The 19,827-nt window shown below is 40.9% G+C and overlaps 1 protein-coding gene and 2 long non-coding RNA genes across 7 annotated transcripts; 1 reads left to right on the forward strand and 2 right to left on the reverse strand.

Annotated features, from left to right (window-relative positions):
* Positions 1–3,836: 3,836 nt before the first annotated feature.
* Positions 3,837–6,629, reverse strand: LOC119503175. Its single transcript, XR_005210262.1, has 2 exons — positions 6,466–6,629; positions 3,837–4,017 (listed from the first exon to the last, which is right to left on the reverse strand). It is a non-coding gene; the product is annotated as an uncharacterized LOC119503175 (long non-coding RNA).
* brd2a (bromodomain containing 2a) lies at positions 5,321–17,382 on the forward strand. Of its 5 annotated transcripts, none has more exons than XM_037794619.1 (12): positions 5,321–5,612; positions 10,587–10,881; positions 11,341–11,478; positions 11,716–11,866; positions 12,107–12,306; positions 12,402–12,908; positions 13,084–13,212; positions 13,383–13,574; positions 13,748–14,010; positions 14,274–14,593; positions 14,777–14,905; positions 15,277–17,382. In XM_037794619.1, exons 2-12 carry the CDS (start codon positions 10,609–10,611, stop codon positions 15,399–15,401), a joined length of 2,427 nt encoding a protein of 808 aa, XP_037650547.1. In that variant the 5' UTR covers positions 5,321–5,612; positions 10,587–10,608; the 3' UTR covers positions 15,402–17,382. The 5 variants fall into 5 exon arrangements, with proteins under 5 accessions (XP_037650547.1, XP_037650546.1, XP_037650543.1 ...); XM_037794618.1 differs by lacking the exon at positions 5,321–5,612 and adding an exon at positions 5,625–5,995; XM_037794615.1 differs by lacking the exon at positions 5,321–5,612 and adding an exon at positions 6,002–7,550.
* A 289-nt stretch (positions 17,383–17,671) lies between these two features.
* On the reverse strand, positions 17,672–18,945 carry LOC119503180. Its single transcript, XR_005210267.1, has 2 exons — positions 18,621–18,945; positions 17,672–18,139 (listed from the first exon to the last, which is right to left on the reverse strand). It is a non-coding gene; the product is annotated as an uncharacterized LOC119503180 (long non-coding RNA).
* Positions 18,946–19,827: the final 882 nt, after the last annotated feature.

A 19,827-nucleotide genomic window follows, 5' to 3' on the forward strand; every position in this document is an offset into this window, starting at 1 on the left:
CCCCTTATTATCAATCTAGTTAGGAGAACTATCCATCCTCTGAATGCTCTAGGTCTCTAGTTTGATCCATCCATCCTCTGAATGTTCTAGGTCTCTAGTCTGATCCATCCATCCTCTGAATGCTCTAGGTCTCTAGTCTGATCCATCCATCCTCTGAATGCTCTAGGTCTCTAGTTTGATCCATCCATCCTCTGAATGTTCTAGGTCTCTAGTCTGATCCATCCATCCTCTGAATGCTCTAGGTCTCTAGTCTGATCCATCCATCCTCTGAATGCTCTAGGTCTCTAGTTTGAGCCATCCATCATCTGAATGCTCTAGGTCTCTAGTTTGATCCATCCATCCTCTGAATGCTCTAGGTCTCTAGTTTGATCCATCCATCCTCTGAATGCTCTAGGTCTCTAGTCTGATCCATCCATCCTCTGAATGCTCTAGGTCTCTAGTTTGATCCATCCATCCTCTGACTTCTCTAGGTCTCTAGTTTGATCCATCCATCCTCTGAATGCTCTAGATCTCTTGTTTGATCCATCATCCTCTGAATGCTCTAGGTCTCTAGTTTGATCCATCCATCCTCTGACTTCTCTAGGTCTCTAGTCTGATCCATCCATCCTCTGAATGCTCTAGGTCTCTAGTTTGATCCATCCATCCTCTGAATGCTCTAGGTCTCTAGTTTGATCCATCCATCCTCTGACTTCTCTAGGTCTCTAGTCTGATCCATCCATTCTCTGAATGCTCTAGGTCTCTAGTTTGATCCATCCGTCCCCTGAATGCTCTAGGTCTCTAGTTTGATTCATCCATTCTCTGAATGCTCTAGGTCTCTAATTTGATCCATCCATTCTCTGAATGCTCTAGGTCTGTAGTTAGTGGCTGTAAAGTTTCATGAGGCTGTGATTATCCTAGATGTCACCACAGGTCATTTTATACAATTAGGTCAAGTTTAAAAAAAAAGAAATGGTCTCACTACAATGAAATGTCTCCTACGGGGACTAACATCATCACACATGAATACAGTTGGGCTAATTGGATCCACAAGAGTCGCAGCTTTACAGTGATACCCAATTTATGGAATCCAAGACTGTTGCCCCAAACTGCATGTGATTATCATAAAGTGGGCATGTCTGTAAGGGGGAGACTCGTTGGTACCCATAGAACCCATTTTCATTCACATATCTTGAGGTCAGAGGTCAAGGGGACCCCTTTGAAAATGGCCGTGCCTGTTTTTCCTCGCTCTAGTTTCATCTGAAACTTCACTCTAAAAATGAAAGTCGGCCTCAGAGGGTTTATAGTAATAAAACAGCACTGCATGTATGTGTTGAGTAATAAGGAACATATGGCATTACTCTATGTGTCTATGTTTCTGTCACTCCTCTTCGGTATCACCTCGCCTTTGTTCTTGTATCTTTTCAACTGCAAGAGTGAGTAAAGCAGTCAGACTTTCAACTAGACTTTGAAAGGTTTCCTCCTCCTTGATTAATTTGCACATCCTTCTGATAAACAGGCGGAGGTGGGGAGGAGGCATGATGGGACGACGAGCCACAGTTTCACACCTGACACACCCACACAGACTTCTCTCTCTGTCTTCCATCTCCTCGCGTCTCTCTCCTTTTCTTACTCTTTCTATTTTTTTATTACTTTTGTATTTTTCCACTCTCTTTCTTTCTTTGATGCCATCGTGGATATTGTTGACATTATCAGCTACACCCTTCTAACAAAACTACAACGGTTCAGAGACATATGCTCCAAGAGAGATTACACATTTAGGATTAGGAAGCATGATAATCTCGTTTCATGCCAGTGATCATCTTTGTTGGTTTTATCTGAACCAGCAGTAAGCATTCCCTGTCCTGTAGCTGGTCTGTGCAGTGTTGCTATCTTGATGCAATCACAATAGAAATACTTTTGTACGTATAATTCACCGGCATTGATAACATTTCTATTTTATAGATTTGCTCCCTCCACCAAGTGGACCTTCAGGAGGAGAAAGTCCTCCTCCATTCAGATGGAAATCACTCACCTGGTAGTTCCTGCCCTCCTTTCTTTGAGAGTATAATGAAGTGTCCCCACTCAGATTCACACATTTACAACTCGTTTTGCATGACTGCATAATTAAGCAGCTGTAGTTTTCCTAGTCTGGGATGGTTACCTTCTTGGAACCATGCTGCCTAAGAGCTTTGGTTTTCACATTCATTTCACTTCATTTCCCTGAAGAAAAGCATTCGTGGGTTCTAAATAAAGCAGAGTTGTAAATGCCTTTTATAGTAAGATTCCGTGTGTTACGTAACATTAAAAGTTTTCTACACAATCATCTATCAATTCATGTAATAATTCATGAACAAAAAAAAATGTAAATGAAAAATGTATTTATTTGCTACATAATATTAATGAGGAAAATTCTTGTTTTTTCATTTTTTTATTTTATTGTATTTTCTCAGTTACTATATATGCTGTTTTTAGTGGTACTACTATCCTTTTTTTAAATTATTTACTGACTTAGATAAAGTGTGGATACCTGTTGTCATTGTTGTTATTATTGACATTAGTAGTTTTACTGTTGTTTTTTGTAGTTTGCTTGTTTTTCTTTTGTTTTTTGGTTCCCTTTTGCCTTTGATTTTTAGTATATGTATTATCATGTAATGTTTACTTGTGTAGACCCCAGGAAGAGTAGTTGCTACCTTGGTATTGGCTAATGGGGAAACAAACAAACAAACAAACAAACAAACAAACAAACAAACAAATAAATAAATAAACCTACTGTTGCAGATTTTTGGCCCTTTAAGGCACATAATTGCCCATCTCTTTTTAATACTAAACAGGAAATGTCCGACATTGTCAATTAATGTGTTACCAAACTCTTTCTTAAATCACAAACACCAGTATTAGAGATGCCCTGTAGTCACATTATAACAGGGTATCAAGTAATGTGACCATTGTATGTTGATATTTTAAAATACATGTAGTGGTACTGATGATAACTGGGATATTTGAAAAAAAATATATATATATTGATATCATTCTACAGTAATAAATAACATGATAATATCGAGTAATTAATCCAGTGCCTCTTAAATCACGATTTTGTGCAGTTCTTAACCATAACTCTCTCTCCACTCGTATTTTGAATGTAATTAATTTGCCAAAAAAGAGACAATAAACAAAGTTAAAGATGTATTTGACTATATTATTATTTTATTTTTTAAATTTCTATAGATATTGCAATAATATTGTTATTGTGAATTATTTTGGCCACGATAACCTTGTAGCCTAATAATACTACATACTACTTGTGTGGGGCCGCTCATACTATAAATGCAGTCATGCTGCTGTAATGCTCGTTGGATAAGTCACACAAATACATACAGCTAGCTGCTCTAAATGAAAAAGAGACTTTCATAAATAAAAAAGGGATTTTTTGGGGGGGAGTTGGTTTTTTTTCTGAGAAAAGACTTAAGGCTGTTAGCGAAGTGGAAAGTAGAGATACAGTATTTGCAGCAACCGAAAACAATAAAGGTGCCAGCATGCATGGTGCAAAATGCTGTGATTCCAAGTACAAAACAATTTCATGATAATATGAGTAGTACTATTGTTGACATGTAGTGAGTGTGTGGGTGTGAGTGACATGCTTTTTCAGAGAGAACGTGATGTTCAAGAGATGACAACGCAACAACAGAACAGGAAACTTTAAATGCACAGTGCTCTTCTGTATCTGAAAGCCGCTGCTTGCATCAGTTGTCTAAAGGGACTGTCGTTGCTAAGGAAGGCTTGCCTGATAACAGAGAGAGGAAGTGAGTGGACTAGCTTTACTAGAGTTAAGCAAACAAACAGGACGGCCATACACAAAATATGTGACACTCAGAATACATTTATTTGTGTGCAAACAGCAAAAAGCAATATGTGATCGATGCTGAATCATTTTAGATTGGTAAAACTCTGGCAACCTATATGACTCAGGACAGAGGCTTTGTGAGGGAGAGAGAGCTTCCTTGGCAACCATTTCTGGCCTGATTGTCATCATGTGACCGGCTGATGCAGTCAAGCATTGAGAGAGAGAGAGAGAGAGAGAGAGAGGGAGAGAGAGGGAGAGAGAGAGCATGCTGATGAGTCAGAGCAGGCTGATTCTGATGTAATCCACCAACCCCTCCCTTCTTCCAGTTCCCCTGCCTACATGGCTGTTCCTGGATATTCAGGTTAGAGCCTGCTTCTCCACAAAATACAGCAACATACTGGCAACACAATATGTTGTGCAATTTTATCCATAGTTTTAGTTTGGCTCGCCCATACTTATAACTATACCAATTCGTAAACAGACTTTTATTTATTTATTTATTTATTTATTTATTTATTTATTTATTTATTTATTTATTTTTAAATAATCATAATACGTAATAGAAAAATACATAATAGAAACTGCCCTGCATGTGGAAAAAATAACCTATATTCAACTATACAGTAAATCCTATTCAGGTATCATTAAATAATTAAATTTGAATATTATAAATACTTTACATTTTCCCATATTTCTGTATTGCAATACCGGCATATTGTGTATGTTGTTGATGTGTGGATCCCTTTCCAGGAATAAACACCCTAACAACACAACCATCTACACACACATACATATATAGAGTCTCTATGTGTTTCTATAGATGTTTGTGTTAGAGACAAATAGCTATACAACTGGCAGTATGGCTGAAACCAACCTTGGAAACACAGCTATGGCAAATACATAATCACATACAGGATATACAACCAAGTCAATGTTCAATATTCAAAGAGCAAAACAAGTGCAATGCAGTTTACAACCAATATGTTATGGATGGATTGCAGAACCAAAACAAGATTAGACACGAGCCGTTAAGCTTGTTTCGATGATGAAACTTTGCTCATAATCACATTTTTTAATTATTATTTGAGAGATGCACATAGCTCTCAATCTCCTGCAGACTTCAGCTGTGGGGCAAACTCTGTGCAACATTTAGCCATCAAACAGTCAATCTCATCTTTCTTCATCTTTAGATTTAATTTGACAGATAGATGGATAATCTGTAATTCAAGGGGTCAGCACAAATAACACAACATATCATATTCTGAAAGTCTCTTTCATTATATGATGTGAGGCCTATATGTGTGTTTATCTATAGGCTTCTTCTTCTTCCTGCTTTAATTTGGAAACCAACACTGGTCAGTTCCTCTGCAGATACTGCTTCCTTTTCCAGCTTTCAACACTCCCATGCGAGATCTCCTCATTTATCATAAGAAAAAAAAAAAACTCCCAGTGAAACTGCTCTTAGATCAGCCTCCTGCATTCTCAGTGCAACGTTGGCAACGTTGACGCGCACGCGCACTGATGTGTGTTGCAACACAACTGAGCTCGACAGCATTTCATCACCTGGAGAAAACAAGAACATTACTAACTAAAATAACCCTTTTTGAGACTAAACTGAGGAAGTGCACATGAGACGTGTAGCCTCTATAGGTTTTAAAGGATTATTGCGACCATGCACGGATTTACAAGAGAGGAAGTTTGTGGGGGGTAAAAATAAGCACAGTCGATAATACTAAAGTCGTTTTCATCACATGGTTTAAAGGAGACCAATCGGATCGAGCCAAATCTAGAGGAAAGTATGCTCTTTGTTCGGATGTTTTGCCAACTTTATCCCCAAATGTGACCTAATACTTAGTATGAATCACAGGATGAGTATACGGACGAGAGGTTTTTATAACAACGGACACACTCTGGATACCTTTTTATTGCGTTTTTTTTTTGCATAATGCCACGTGTCTAGGTTTCTGATAAACAGCCTGATTTCATCACATGACTCCCCTCCCCCACCCAGCAGCAGCAGCAGCAGCAGGGAAGGAAGAAGAAGGCGGACATGTTGGAGGGAAATGTGTTGGTTAAAAGTATCGAGCTGGAAGACAAGATGACATGAAGAACGGTTTCGCATTTATTTTTTCGGATTTACCTGTCGACATTTGTATTTATTTAAAACAATCCAAGGTTTTTATGTTTATATTTTAAGATATATTTATTTGTCTTTTTTTTTGGATATTTTTTCCTCTTGAATCGTTTGTTTTTTTGTACAGCAAAAAGAAAGTAATATAAAATGTTGCAGGGATCTTTAGTGTTCTATGCGTTCTATATTTGAGTGACATTGTTAGGGATTTGTAACCTTGGTGTGGGGGGATGGGCGCATGTGGTTAGGTAACCATTTTGTGTGCTTGTTTGAATTTGTTCATCGTGTCGGTCGCTTTTTTAAAATAATAATAGGTCGTGTTTAAATATGTAGGTAATTATGTTTTTATAGTTTAATCTCTTTTGTAAAACTTCTAGGTATGGTATTTTGCATTTTTCCCCCAAACCTATAAGATTAATTTCCGTTTCTATTTCCTAATGATTTAATTGTTAGTGCGTTTGTTTTTTGTTTAGCAAAAGCAGCTTTTAGTTTCATGTCGTCTGAGGTCACTTACAGGAAAAGTGCTGTGTCATTCAGTGGATGAGAGTCAGTAGTTCTCATGACCAGTATAGGTGTGGTCTTTTTTTTCGTTTTGCCGTTGGAGTAAATAGGGGCCTCTTAGTCAAACATAAATGTAGTCAGGATTAGTATTGGATTTGATCTTAGTACTGGTTTGGTGTCAGGGAGCCATGGAGGCCTCGTCTGGCTTTGTGTTCTAGAATGTTGGCCTTCTCTCTGCAGCAGACGTTCGCTACTTATCTCCTGTGTGTGTGTGTGTGTGCGCGCGACACATGTAGCGATTTCTATCATTTCCTTGATGACGTTCTATTTTCTTGTCAAGAATTTCTACCAGAACATTCTCGTGTCACTGTACTTAAAGATGGCGGCGGAGCGCCTCTTGTGAAAGACAGAAATGCGGACATTCTGGTGAGCAAGCAGAGAGACACAGAGAGAGAGAGGAAGCTCGTGGGGAGAGGCTCTCTTGGAAGGGCTGCGCGTGACCCGGCGGAAGAACCAATAGGCTTCTTGGTATTTACCCTGGAAGCCCGCGTTCCAACCTTATCGACCAATCACCGCCGTCGTATTTGCACACGTTGACGTAATGTAATGTGATAAAGGAAGGGAGGTGGTTTCGGGTGCTTTGGCGGTTTTATTGTGCAGATTAAATGAAGGAGCCAGTTCCAGACTGTGTTCCTGAACAGACCAGGCCAATGCTAGGGTGCTATTTCTCTTTGACGGAGAAAGAAACAGAGAAAATGTGCAAACATGTTACCCCGACAGATAGTCATGAGAGTCTCAGTATCTAGGGGGCGTGGCCACTTTCTGACTGACACGGTGAAGCAGCCAATAGGAGCTCAGAGGGCGTGGTCAGTCTGAGGCGGTTTATCCAATGAGGTGAGAGCTCGGTCTATAAATGAACGGGTGTAGTCGCATCGTCGCCATTTCAACGAAGCAGAGTGAGAGGAGTTCAGCGTTGTCGGGGAGCGCAGAGAGAACCTGAAGACACAGACCCGGATCCTGGTCTGAGTCTAGCTTAAAAAACAAAACAGAATCCGGATCCATCCTGATGGATATGGCTGTTAACCCGCTCCTTGACAGGTATCTACCGGTAACATTGACTCTCAGCTTCCCATCAGAGGGGATATATTGTAAATTATCATGAGTTTTGTTTTTCTAAAATATCTTTTTAGCTTAGCGAGCTTCTCTGTGTCGTTTTTTACCATAATACGAGTGGAAGAGGGGGGGAATGGATAGTGAATTTTATGCTGGAGGAAGTTTGTCGCGTATTTAGGAAAAGAAAAAAACATTTTGAGGAAATAAAATGTGTTTTTTGGGTATTTTTAACTGCGAGCCGCGTCTGTTGTTCGGCCCGCCGGCGCCATCTTCAGGAGCCGCGCTCTCTCGCTCTCTCTCCCGCTGCCCGCCCGCCCGCCTGGCTGGCTGGTAGCTCAGCTGCAGCTCACAGACGCGTCTTTACACCCTCTATAACAGCGGCTCACCGACTACCGGCGCTTCTTGTTTACATAGTGTGGTTATTTGTGTGCATTGAGCTAAAATCCCTGACATAAGATGCGGTAACAAGTTAGCTTCAATACCATAGTGTTGACAATAATAAACCCCCAGATAAAGAGGCAGCTGTGCAGCTCTCGCACCGGCATTTACTGCGTGTTTCTGCGGGTTGTTATTGTAGCCATGTGACGGACAGGTTGTTGTTGTGATCTGGTGCGACGACGTTGCTCTAAAGGGTTAACACAGCCGTCCATGTGTTGGGTGTTTCACTTGGTTGCCTGGTTACATCGCTCAATGTCACTCAACCCCAGCAACTTTTCATTGTGGGTTCATTTACTTAGTTTTTTAACATATCTATCAATATTCTTTGTTTTTCTTTCTTCCTTGAGCAACCATACCTAATTTTACTAATTTGATTTACAGCTAACATAACAAAATATGTTTTTTGTTTAGTGTTGTTAATGTTATGTACATGATTACTTTCCTTTTTTTTAAAAAAATAATAAAGTACACTAACTGTCAAATGTGTTTCCAAAAGTTGTATCATTCAAAACAAGATTACCTTACAATAAACAAATAAGATTAATAGTAGATTTCTATTTATTGGTTATAGACATGTCTGCATACTTAGATATAGAAATGTTCTACTGTCGTGGCTGCTAAATTCACCTTTCATTATGTCTTCTTACAGTTTTTTTATTCAGTATGCTTGAGTAGTGTGTATTAATGCAAATATGATCATATAAAATGGGATGCACTAATATTATTATTATTATTATTATTATTATTATTATTATAGGCACTTTATTTTCAGTACAATTCAAACAGCACCATTTCCATCAGTTGCTGTGATGTCAAAGAAAGAGTGCAGACAAACCTATTATTTTAAACTTGCAATGGGCATTGACAATGTAAACAATACAAGACGCGCTAAGTACCATAAGTGTTTGATAGGAGATGACCCCAATTTGCTCTTAGAACAACTTTTTGTTTTGCAGTAAAAGTGTCAGTAGGCCAGCGGAGATGGGATATGGTGAGTTCATGCTGTTGACGACGGAGGGATGGGCGTTTGCGTTCCCTGACAGTTAGCTGTGTTTTTTGGAAATCATTTGTCATTGCAGCGGTGCATAGATATCACACAGAAGTACATGCTTCAGAAGTACATGCTTCAGCAGCAGACAGGTATCAAATGTTTTTGAGTATAGTGTCTGACATCCTAAATCCTATTTGTGGCATTGCTACATTAATAAATGGAGTGGGATAGTTCTATTATAGGTACACACATGCAAGTGTTGATTTTTATCAGGTCAAAGTGGTGTAAATATGGGCGTGTAAACTGGAACACAGAGTTTGACTTTAGAAATGTTAGTATTGTTGAAGTGCAGCAGACTTCTCACAGTAGTGTAAAACTGCATTCTGGGAAGTTTACATTGCACAAGTCTTTCTTTTAGGATTAAGAGAAGCAGTTTATTCCTACTCCAACAGACTCAAGTAAACGAGATGCTGGCAGTTTCTGTTTTGGTTACCAGGAACTCCCTCTGCTGCTGATCTAAGCTAGCGCAGACACATTCTCGCCTATAGAGCAGTGATGGAGATTTTAAGGGCCAATGGCAACCCCTGACTAATTCTGTGTAGTCTTGCTCACTTTCTGCCGATTAACTCTACAAGTTGCAGTCGCCAACGAGGCCCCGGTGCTACTGATAATGTAACAAGTGGGTGTGTACAACACAGCAGGATGTTTACAGAGTTTAGAGTTCATTAGCATGGTCATGTTGCACCATGTTGCATCTTGTATGGTTATGGTAATATGTTTCAGTGGATGTTACATTTTTGAGCATGTTGTGGGCATTTCTGTTGGAAAACTAGTCCAGTCTTGACTGTAACACGGCAGCCAAAAAACACCCACAATCCTTTTGGGAGAGAATTATTTCCTTTCTGCATGTAAACGGGGTGGAGTTTCTGTCTGTTTAATCTGTGAGGTAGACGTTCAGAGGAGGAAGTGGTAGTCATGCTTGTTCCTCCTGGGCCCGGGAGTGCTGATCTGGCAGGAGTAAATTCCAAGTCAGGCTGATGTGTGCTTGCCGAGCAACGCTTAGACCTTGAGACTGACTTTGCGTGCCTTGTAAAGGGGATTTACTCCATGCTGTATTCTTGCGTGCGGGTAGGGTAGGCAGGATTAAGAAAGTTTGATGTAACATACAATGTATGCCAACAAGAGAACAGTACTTATGTCCGGATTATAATATTAAATAATTCGTTTTCATACAAATCCCAGGTTTATGGGACTGAGTATACGGCATAACTGTTTCTGCTAATACTGGGAGAATGGAACCTTTTCACGTCATCAGGAGTTTTTGGGTGTCGAGTTGTTTAACAGGTAAACTTATGGATGCATACTCCAAAATACAGGCCAAGAGCAGATTAAGTCTTCTCTGTAGCTGGCTCCCCACGATCAGAATAGAAGTCAACAATTTGATGATTTTGTTGATGTGAAGAGCAAACCTTGTTCAGCACGGGAGACTAATAAATATATCCATTTTCTTACCATATGTTGTTCTTGGCATCATTTTAACAACTTGAGACAACTGCCAAATAGTTAATTGGTCTTTCAACTGCTCTCCACAGCTCCCTGGTTGAGGTTGGCATAATGGGAGTCACATCGATGGACCACGGCACAGCTGGAAAACGCATCAGAAAACCTTCGCTTCTCTATGAGGGCTTTGAGAGTCCCGGGATGCCCCCCCTCAGTCACATGACCCCCTCGGGACCCCCACAGCCGCAGGTGAAAGACCCCAACCGACACGGGAGGATGACCAACCAACTTCAGTTCCTACAGAAAGTCCTGCTCAAGTCTTTGTGGAGGCACCACTTCGCCTGGCCCTTCCACGAACCTGTCGATGCGGCCAAGCTCAGCCTGCCTGTGAGTGAATACAAGACATTAAACTGAACCTTCCTTCTGTCTAGAGGAGGAACCAAACTTAGTTTCCACAAAATACCAACGGTGACACGTGTCAGTAGATCTGTCCCAAATACCATTTTTTTGTGCCAGTGTTACGCTACACACAATAAACATCGATATCTGTCTGAGAATCACTAATGATAATTAATGTGGAATATGAATAATGTGCTATTTTGGGATTTATACATTATTATTACATTTATATAAAAATGCAATAGAATACTGATTTGGAGGATTACTATAGCAAGGATTGAAGCTTGGAAGCATTTGGGTCAGCCCTAATGTGTCACTGTAGCATCTATCTTTTTAATCTATTTGGTCGCCACGTAGGCGCCCATTGCGCCTTACTTGATCAAAAAGTAATTTTGGAATGTAGTGGCCCCTGTTTCCGATCCTGAACGTGTCTCTGTCTCCCTCCAGGACTATCATAAGATCATCAAAACACCCATGGACATGGGTTCTATTAAGAAGAGACTAGAAAATAACTACTACCGCTGTGCCAGTGAGTGCATGCAGGACTTCAACACCATGTTCACCAACTGCTACATTTATAACAAGGTAAGACTTTGTGTGTGTGTCGGGGTTTGATAAAGTGCGAGACACCCTGGCAAGATAATGTTAAATGCTAGCTGCTATTGGTAGCCTAGACATGCTGATTTGTCGACAAAACGAGCATTATAAAATCTGATAAAAATCATATCCCCTGGAAATCATGAAGTCGGTGACGTTAACATGACTTGTTTGCAACATGTATCATGCAACAACCATTTTCCACAAATCCCCTTCCCTCTGCAGCCCATGGATGACATAGTCCTGATGGCTCAGTCTCTGGAGAAGGCTTTCCTACAGAAAGTGGCTCAGATGCCCCAGGAGGAACTAGAGCTGCCATCCCCCCCTCCGCGGAGCAAACCAAGCAAAACTGGCAGAAAAGGCAGAGGTAATGCATGTGAGTAGTAGCTGCAACCAGGCTAATACAGCCAGACATGTCAACAGTACACGTGTATAATCCTTCTAAATGCACATGCATTGTGCAAAAACTGTTTTACTTAATTTATTCTCCTCCTATCACCGCCCTCTCTCTCTCTCTCTCTCTCTCTCTCTCTCTCTCTCTCTCTCCCTCTCTCTCTCTCTCTCTCTCTCCCTCTCTGTTTCTCTCTCTCTCCCTCTCTCTCTCTCTCCCTCCCAGTCTCTGGAGGCGTGACAACAGCTCATCAGGTCCCAGCTGTTTCCCAGTCAGCGTACTCACCTCCCACCCCGGAAACACCGGACTCCATCCTCTCCACCCCCCCACAGACACACATGACCAAGAGCCTGCCCCCTATCCTTACAACTGAGCAAAGCATCCCTACCATTACCGGTCTGCCTCCCACACAGCCCACTGCTAAGGTAGTGTATAACACTAATAAACATGCTGTATTTGTGTAGTAATGAAGACCACAGAATAATCACCCCTCTCTTCATCTTCTTTTCTTCAATCACAGAAAAAGGGTGTGAAAAGGAAAGCAGACACGACCACCCCAACCACTGTAGCCATGCCCATCATGAGCACCATGGGCGTCAGCGGCATCAGTCTGGGGATGGGCGGCGGGCACGACTCCCCGCTCACCCTCACTTCTCTGGGGGTGGACCACAGCTCCACGCTGGGGATGAACCAAGGCATAAGCATGGGGATGGGAATGGGAATGGGAATGGGAATGGGGATGGGCATGGGTATGGGCTCCAAAGGAGGCGGGGGCAGGAGAGTAGTGAGTGGGCGACCAATCAAACCTCCCAAGAAGGATTTACCAGATTCCATGGTGCCAGCGCCGGTGCGCCGCAGCAAGCTGAACCCCCAGCTGCGCTACTGCAACGGCGTCCTGAAGGAGCTGCTGTCAAAGAAGCACGCAGCGTACGCATGGCCGTTCTACAAGCCCGTCGACGCCTCGTCACTCGGTCTCCACGACTACCATGACATCATTAAGCAGCCCATGGACCTCAGCACCATCAAGGTATTTGCCTCAGGAATAAACACACACACAACTGTCATCATATTTCTTCTGATAAGGAATAAGCGTTCGCTATAAGGTGTGGCCTAGTTCTTAAAACTGGTACTTCCAGTGACACCAGACAGTGGAGCAGATACATTTGCTTTGCTAAAATCTCTCCATCTCTCATCGTCTTCAGCGGAAGATGGACGGCAGAGAGTATCGTGACGCCCGGCAGTTCTCTGCTGATGTGAGGCTGATGTTCTCCAACTGCTACAAGTACAACCCCCCTGATCATGATGTGGTGGGCATGGCCAGGAAACTGCAGGTAATGCTCTTATTCCAGTTATACAATTTATGATTCTTGTTATTTTTGCAGGAGCTTAATTCAGTTCTACTGCTACTGTCTCGTCTTTCCCTCGCTGTCGTCTGCCTCAAATCATCACGGTGTCCTCGTTTTCAAACTGGCTCACTCACGTACTGTTTTAATCATTTTAGGACGTCTTTGAGTTCTGCTTCGCTAAGATGCCAGACGAGCCTCCAGCGCCCCCTAGCTCCTCATCTTCCTCCTCTTCGTCGTCATCGTCATCTGAGAGCGCTGTCAGCAGTGAGAGTGAGGAGAGCGAGAGCAGCCCCAGCTCTGACTCTGAGGAGGAGAGGGCGAACCGGCTGGCAGAGCTGCAGGAACAGGTTTGTACTCCAGTATATCCACACACACACACACACACACACGCGCACATGCACACGCACACACACACACACACACACACACACACACACACACACAATATAATATATAATTTAACGATGTCCTTTCCTCTGTGTTACATTGACACATCTGTCTTTTTTTTCTCTCCCTTCAGCTAAAAGCCGTACACGAGCAGCTCACCGCACTCTCACAGGGCCCCATCGTCAAACCCAAGAAAAAGAAAGAGAAGAAGGACAAGAAAAAGAAGAAAAAAGTAGAAAAAGAGAAGCATCGTAAGGTCGAGGAAGAGGTGACCCCTATCAGACCGCCCAAAACCCCCAAGATCACCAAGACTCCCAAACCCAAGAGCAACCGAGGGCAGGCCGCTCCTGTAGTGCCGGTCAAGAAGGCGCCAAGCAAGAAAAACAACAAGAGCAAGTGAGTACTGCCACCTGCTTGGCAAAGTTGGAATTGTATGTGGAGCATGCTGTGTTTTGCTGCACGTGGGAGATGCTTCAGACACTTTGCCCATGAGGGCAGACCGATCGCTAGATGTTGTAGGACGTACAGAAATTGTTATTGTAATGTAAAATAATATCCATTCAAGTCATATAATGTGATGTCTGGTTGGTTGTTGTTATGGGTTAGACTAGACCATCTTTTAACAGTCTCCATCTCCTTCTCCGCTGTCCTCCCATCAGAACCAAAAAGGGCGGCATGACATTAAGCGTGCCTCAGCCGGTCCACGATCCCATAGTGAGCCATTACGACTCTGACGAAGAGGAGGAGACGGCACCCATGTCCTACGATGAGAAGCGTCAACTCAGCCTGGACATCAACAAGCTGCCCGGCGAGAAGCTGGGCCGCGTCGTTTACATCATCCAGTCCCGCGAGCCCTCGCTCCGAGACACCAACCCCGAGGAGATCGAGATCGACTTCGAGACCCTGAAGCCATCGACACTGCGGGAGCTGGAGAGATACGTTATGACGTGTCTGAGGAAGAAACCCCGAAAGCCATACGGTCAGTAGAAGAGATCGTAAAACTAATGATCTAGTTTTGGCCCATAATCTGGCAGATTTGTTTGTTTGACTTTTTAGTTTAAAATCTTTAATATTTCATGAGTCTTGGGGATTTGTAGATCTTTGATAATTTAGCACAGTACCCCCATCTCATGGATATTGTTACTTCTCTGTTTCTATGCAGCAAGTAAAAACAACATTGCTGGCAAATCTCGGGAGGAGCTCGCTCTGGAGAAACAAATGGAGCTGGAGAGAAGGCTGATCGACGTCAGCGGTCAGCTCAACTCTGGGAAGAAGCCTGCTAAGACCAAACGTGAGTCCTCCATACGACAGTCTTAAAGAGTACAGCGCTAGGACAGGAAATCATTTCATATTAAGTCATTAAAAGCTTCCAGATTATTATTATTATTATTTTAAGTGGCAGATAATGGTCAGGAATCTGTACGTGTTTATTGCTAGGGCTGTCAACCGGATATTTAATCGCAATCAATCGAAATGTACCCAAAAGGGAGATTTGTGAAGTACTCAGGGATGATAATCAAGAAGAATAAATTCTAATAAGACAGTGAGATGCATATAGATCCATGTTATTAATAGTTTTATAACTGCAGCATCTTTTTGTTGAGATATTAAAAATGTTTCAAGTTACGTTGTCTAGAAATAACTTTCTTATCTTTCCGCCAGCAGAGAAACCTGCAGCAGAGCAGCACTCCCAGCCATCACGCCTCAGCGCCAGCAGCTCCTCCTCGGACTCCTCTTCATCGTCCTCTTCCTCCTCATCCTCAGACACAAGCTCGGACTCCGGCTGAGAGGCACGGAGTTTTAACATTTGAAAGGGTCATGTGGGGGACCCTTGGGTCTTTAGCTTCCCATCCAAGTGGACTGAACTGCAGTAGAGCTACTGACGATGGAGCCGCAGGACGGATCAGATGAGACCAGCAGGCAGAACTGGTCCGACTCAACTAGTGTTCAAACCAAGAAAGAAAGAGAAAGAGATGGGGCTTTCCCTGCGCTCGGCTCATCCATCCATCCAAACCTGTCCTGGACACAGAAAAGTTGAGAATGGATGGAAAGGAGGAGGAGACTCATTGTAAAGTCCTGCCAGTTCTCTGGAGAACCGGCCTTGCTGGGCAGAGCGAGGGACGCTCCATGTCCTGCGAAAAAAAACAAAAAAAAGCGAGAAGAGAGACGCATGCGTTGGAGGGATATGGGTGCTAGAGCCAGAATCTGTCTGATTTCTGGAGATAACTTCCCTTCTTCCTGTGCTCCCTGTCTTTATGCTGTATAGATAAGGTGTACAGTTATATAAATATCTATTTTTCTTTTATAAAGAAGCATTTTATGGAGCTAATTTATTCCCTCATTCTGGGAACGATGAACCGGTGCGGGTGGAGTTGTGTTTTAGTTTTTTTCTTGAGTGACAAAGAGGGTAGGTGCTGGGGGGGTGGAGGGGGAAGGACACGTGCGTGTGAATGTATGAATGTGTCACGTGTGTGTTTGCATGTGCGAGTGTGAGATCCTCATAGTTTTGACGCAGGCGTTGAAAATCAGTCTGCACGCAGAAGCACCTTGGTTCAGTAGAATACATAATGCATGCAATACAGAGGAGCTGACAGACATCTGCATACTACGTTACTGCATCCTTGTGTACTCATGTACTTGTTTGAAAGGGGTTGGCCACTGTACAGGGATGTGACATAGTTACGCATCAGTTTATACAAAACGTATATATCTGTTCCCATGTGTGCTCTGTCTTTTTCTTTTTTTTTTTTTCATCCATTTCAATTTCTCTGTAAAACATGTTGCCTTTTTTTCTTCTTGTGACCAATCTGCTAATAAATTGTGAGGACGTGTCTTGTCCACTCACCCGTGCCCAAAATAACATCTCGGTTCTTTTGATTTCTTCTGGTTCAGTTTGTCACAAAAACATCTGACGACACTTGAGGATTTGAAGTCGCAAGAAGAAAAGGTTGTGCTGGTTCTGATGTTGTTTTATTCACGTAGGTGAAGTGTTTTGAATTGATTTTTTTCCCCTCATGGGCCGTCACTTCTCAACACCACGGTGTCACAAAAAACAAAACAATTTGGCTTTTGGGCTCTGTGGCAGCTTAAAGTTTTATTTTCTGTATTAACTGAGTTTTGTTTCAGAGTAAGTTTACTTATTTGTGTGATTTAAAAACCTTAGTTATACCAACAACATGAGGTTGTGGACGGGGAGATTTAACCTCCTCTGCAGGTGAAGAGAAGCTTTGGGATCCAGCAGCCAGTTCAGACAACAGATGGTTTAATGTTGTGAGTAATATCAATGCACTGTTTGTTTGGTATTACTGAACAATTTTGTGTTTGTTTTTTTTAGGTAAGGTTGTCCTTTTTGTTCTTTTTAAAATCGCCTATGACTTGAGATTGGAATATTGTATGTTTGAAACTGATTATTTATTTAGAAGAAATTTGAATGCAGATTTTTTTCATAATCAAAAGCTTTTAAATTGAAGTCTACTGTATGAAATATGCACAGATTAACTGTCAGGATTGTAGAGGTGTACATATTTTATAGTCTCAATCTTTGAGCATGTTTTTGTTTTTTTCTCTTCAGTAACTTAGTCGAGCTTTTTTTTTTCTTTAGTCCAGAGAAGATCATTTTTTTTGGGGGCTTCTGTTGTAAAACATAAAACTCCAGTTGTCAGTCTTACTTTTCTGAAGTTTGTCAGAAATCTGAATGCCTCTGTACTCGACTCCCATCATTTCATCTGAACATCTGTACATAAATAAACGGAGACATGTTCATCTTTTCACTGACTGGGGGGAGATTTTATTTACAGATGATGTCATTTAGGAACATACTAAACTGAAATGAAGATTGAGGATGTTCTTACATGACCCGAGTTAAGAAACCTTTGAAAACAGTGACATCTACTGTTACAAAATATATTAAAATGTGCTGTTCCAAGGGACAGTTAATTCAGATTCAGCCCAGTCTTTTTTATCTGAGAAAAAAAAATAGAACTAGCAGTGACTCTTTTTCTGTGATGTAAAAAAATAAACAGATTACGGCTGTCAAAATGCGATAAAAACAAGTTTGTTGTAATGGCACTAATTTTTTAAACGCATTTACATGACTTGTGATTTTTAGGTTATAGTAGGCTCAGTTTTAAAGTGTGAAGACGTGTCTTGTCCACTCACCCGTGCCCAAATAACATTTTGATTTCTTCTGGTGTTCAGGTTCAGTTTGTCACAAAAACATCTGACGAGACTTGAGGATTTTGGAGTTGCAAAAAAAAAAGGTTGTGCTTTAAACGTTACAATGTAGTAGGTGTAGTAGGCCCCCGAATGACCCACATCTATGGTGTTTATAGCGACCGATAACGCCTGTTTAACAGCCTGATAACAGTTGACTCGGGTGCAGCAATGACACACCCTATCCTTCCTGTAATTCCTGCACAGCACGTCCTAACCTTTCCCCATTTGTTCCAGGACTGCTGACACATACTGTACCTGCATGACAGGCGGGAGAGCACAGAGACGTGTTGGACAGCTATTGGAGCAGGATCTGTGGACGAGGAACATAGCTGCTCTTTTATGATCTATTGTCACATTTATTTATTTTTAACACCTGAAGGTATGATATTGTGTAATATCACAGTAATAAAGTAAGCCTTTAAAATACAGTTTATGGTAATGGGTGTAGGCTACTTTTAATTTTGACAGAATCTATTTTACTCATATTTTAAATTTGGCTTTTATATTGATTTAGTAATATTGTACATGTTGCATTGCACTGTGCATGTACTGTATGTGTCTGCACATCAATCAGCAATGCATGTAATGTCTTGTGCTACATAGATATGTAAGTGTACCTATACATATTTATACCAGTGTGCATTGTAGCCTACAAACTGTAAAGTTTTGATGGAAGATTTTTTAAATATTTTCTGCATATACTGTATATGCTTTATTCTGTTTAATTTGTCTCGTATTCCAGCAGGAGTTTAACTTGGTTGTAAACTACTTTCATTAGTGCAAGTGCTCACTTTCCATAGAATCCTGTTGCAGGATAATACTGTGAAAATCAGATGAAGCAAAGTCAGAAGTTACTAAGCAACAGGATCAGCTCTTGGCAGCGACAATAGAGCTCAGCTCAGTCGGAAACATTGAGTTCTCTCCTGTTCTGCAGAAAAATACAGCAGAGTTACAGTCACTGGGGTTTTACTGACAACTACGTTACTGCCAAATCTATGATTCATGCAACTTGTGAATAAATAGAGAAATAGTTTTTTTTTTTAAAGCAAATACAGAAAGAAATGAAGACGGTTGTAAACCAAAACACATATAACAAAAAAAACCCCAATGATGACAAATATCACTATTAAATTATATAAATATATATATACATATATATATATATGTATATATAGTTATAAAATGTCCTGTGGACTCATGGAGTAGATGATAAGACGTGACAGGTCCTGGATCAGAGATAAAATTAGCTTAGTTTAATACAATTAAAAAAAACAAAAAACTTTACCCTATATAATATATATATATATATATATACATATATATATATATATTATATATTGTGAATAAATGGAGAAATATATATATATATATTTATATATAGGGTACAACTAAAAAAATATATACTTTACCCTATATATAAATATATATATATATATCTATATATATATATATAGATATATATATATAGATTTGAGAACCAGAAATATTATACTTATATATTATACTTTTTGGTAGTCTTCTTCCTATCCAGGGAATTTGTACCTTGGTTGCAGGGTAAGAAAGTAATCAGTTGATAATCTTGCTCCACACAACTGCTGTCTAGTTGAAAGCTCTTATCTTGAAAGTGATTACCGGAAGTGATCGTATCTGTCTTTAAACTACTTCCGGTGTGCACTGTAAAAATAAAAGCAGAGAACGATGTAGTTACGGACTGTGTCCACCGGAGGGCGGTGTTTACCTGTGATTGTATTATACAGGATTATAAACGCTGTTTTTAACCATAAACTCTGATAAAGCCTCTAAATCAAACACAAGACTTCTGGTAAACACATTCATTATGGAGATTAGAAATGACAAAAACTCTATCTAACAAAAGGATAAAAAAAAATATGTTTATGAATGAATGAATGATTTTATTTCGAACATAAAAAGAAATAAAAACAGATACAAAATAATAACAAACAAAACAAGAGTAATAGTGTCCGAAAAGGAGTAGGT

The sequence above is a fragment of the Sebastes umbrosus genome, chromosome 15 (genome assembly GCF_015220745.1).
Source record: "Sebastes umbrosus isolate fSebUmb1 chromosome 15, fSebUmb1.pri, whole genome shotgun sequence".
Taxonomy (NCBI): Eukaryota; Metazoa; Chordata; class Actinopteri; order Perciformes; family Sebastidae; genus Sebastes; species Sebastes umbrosus.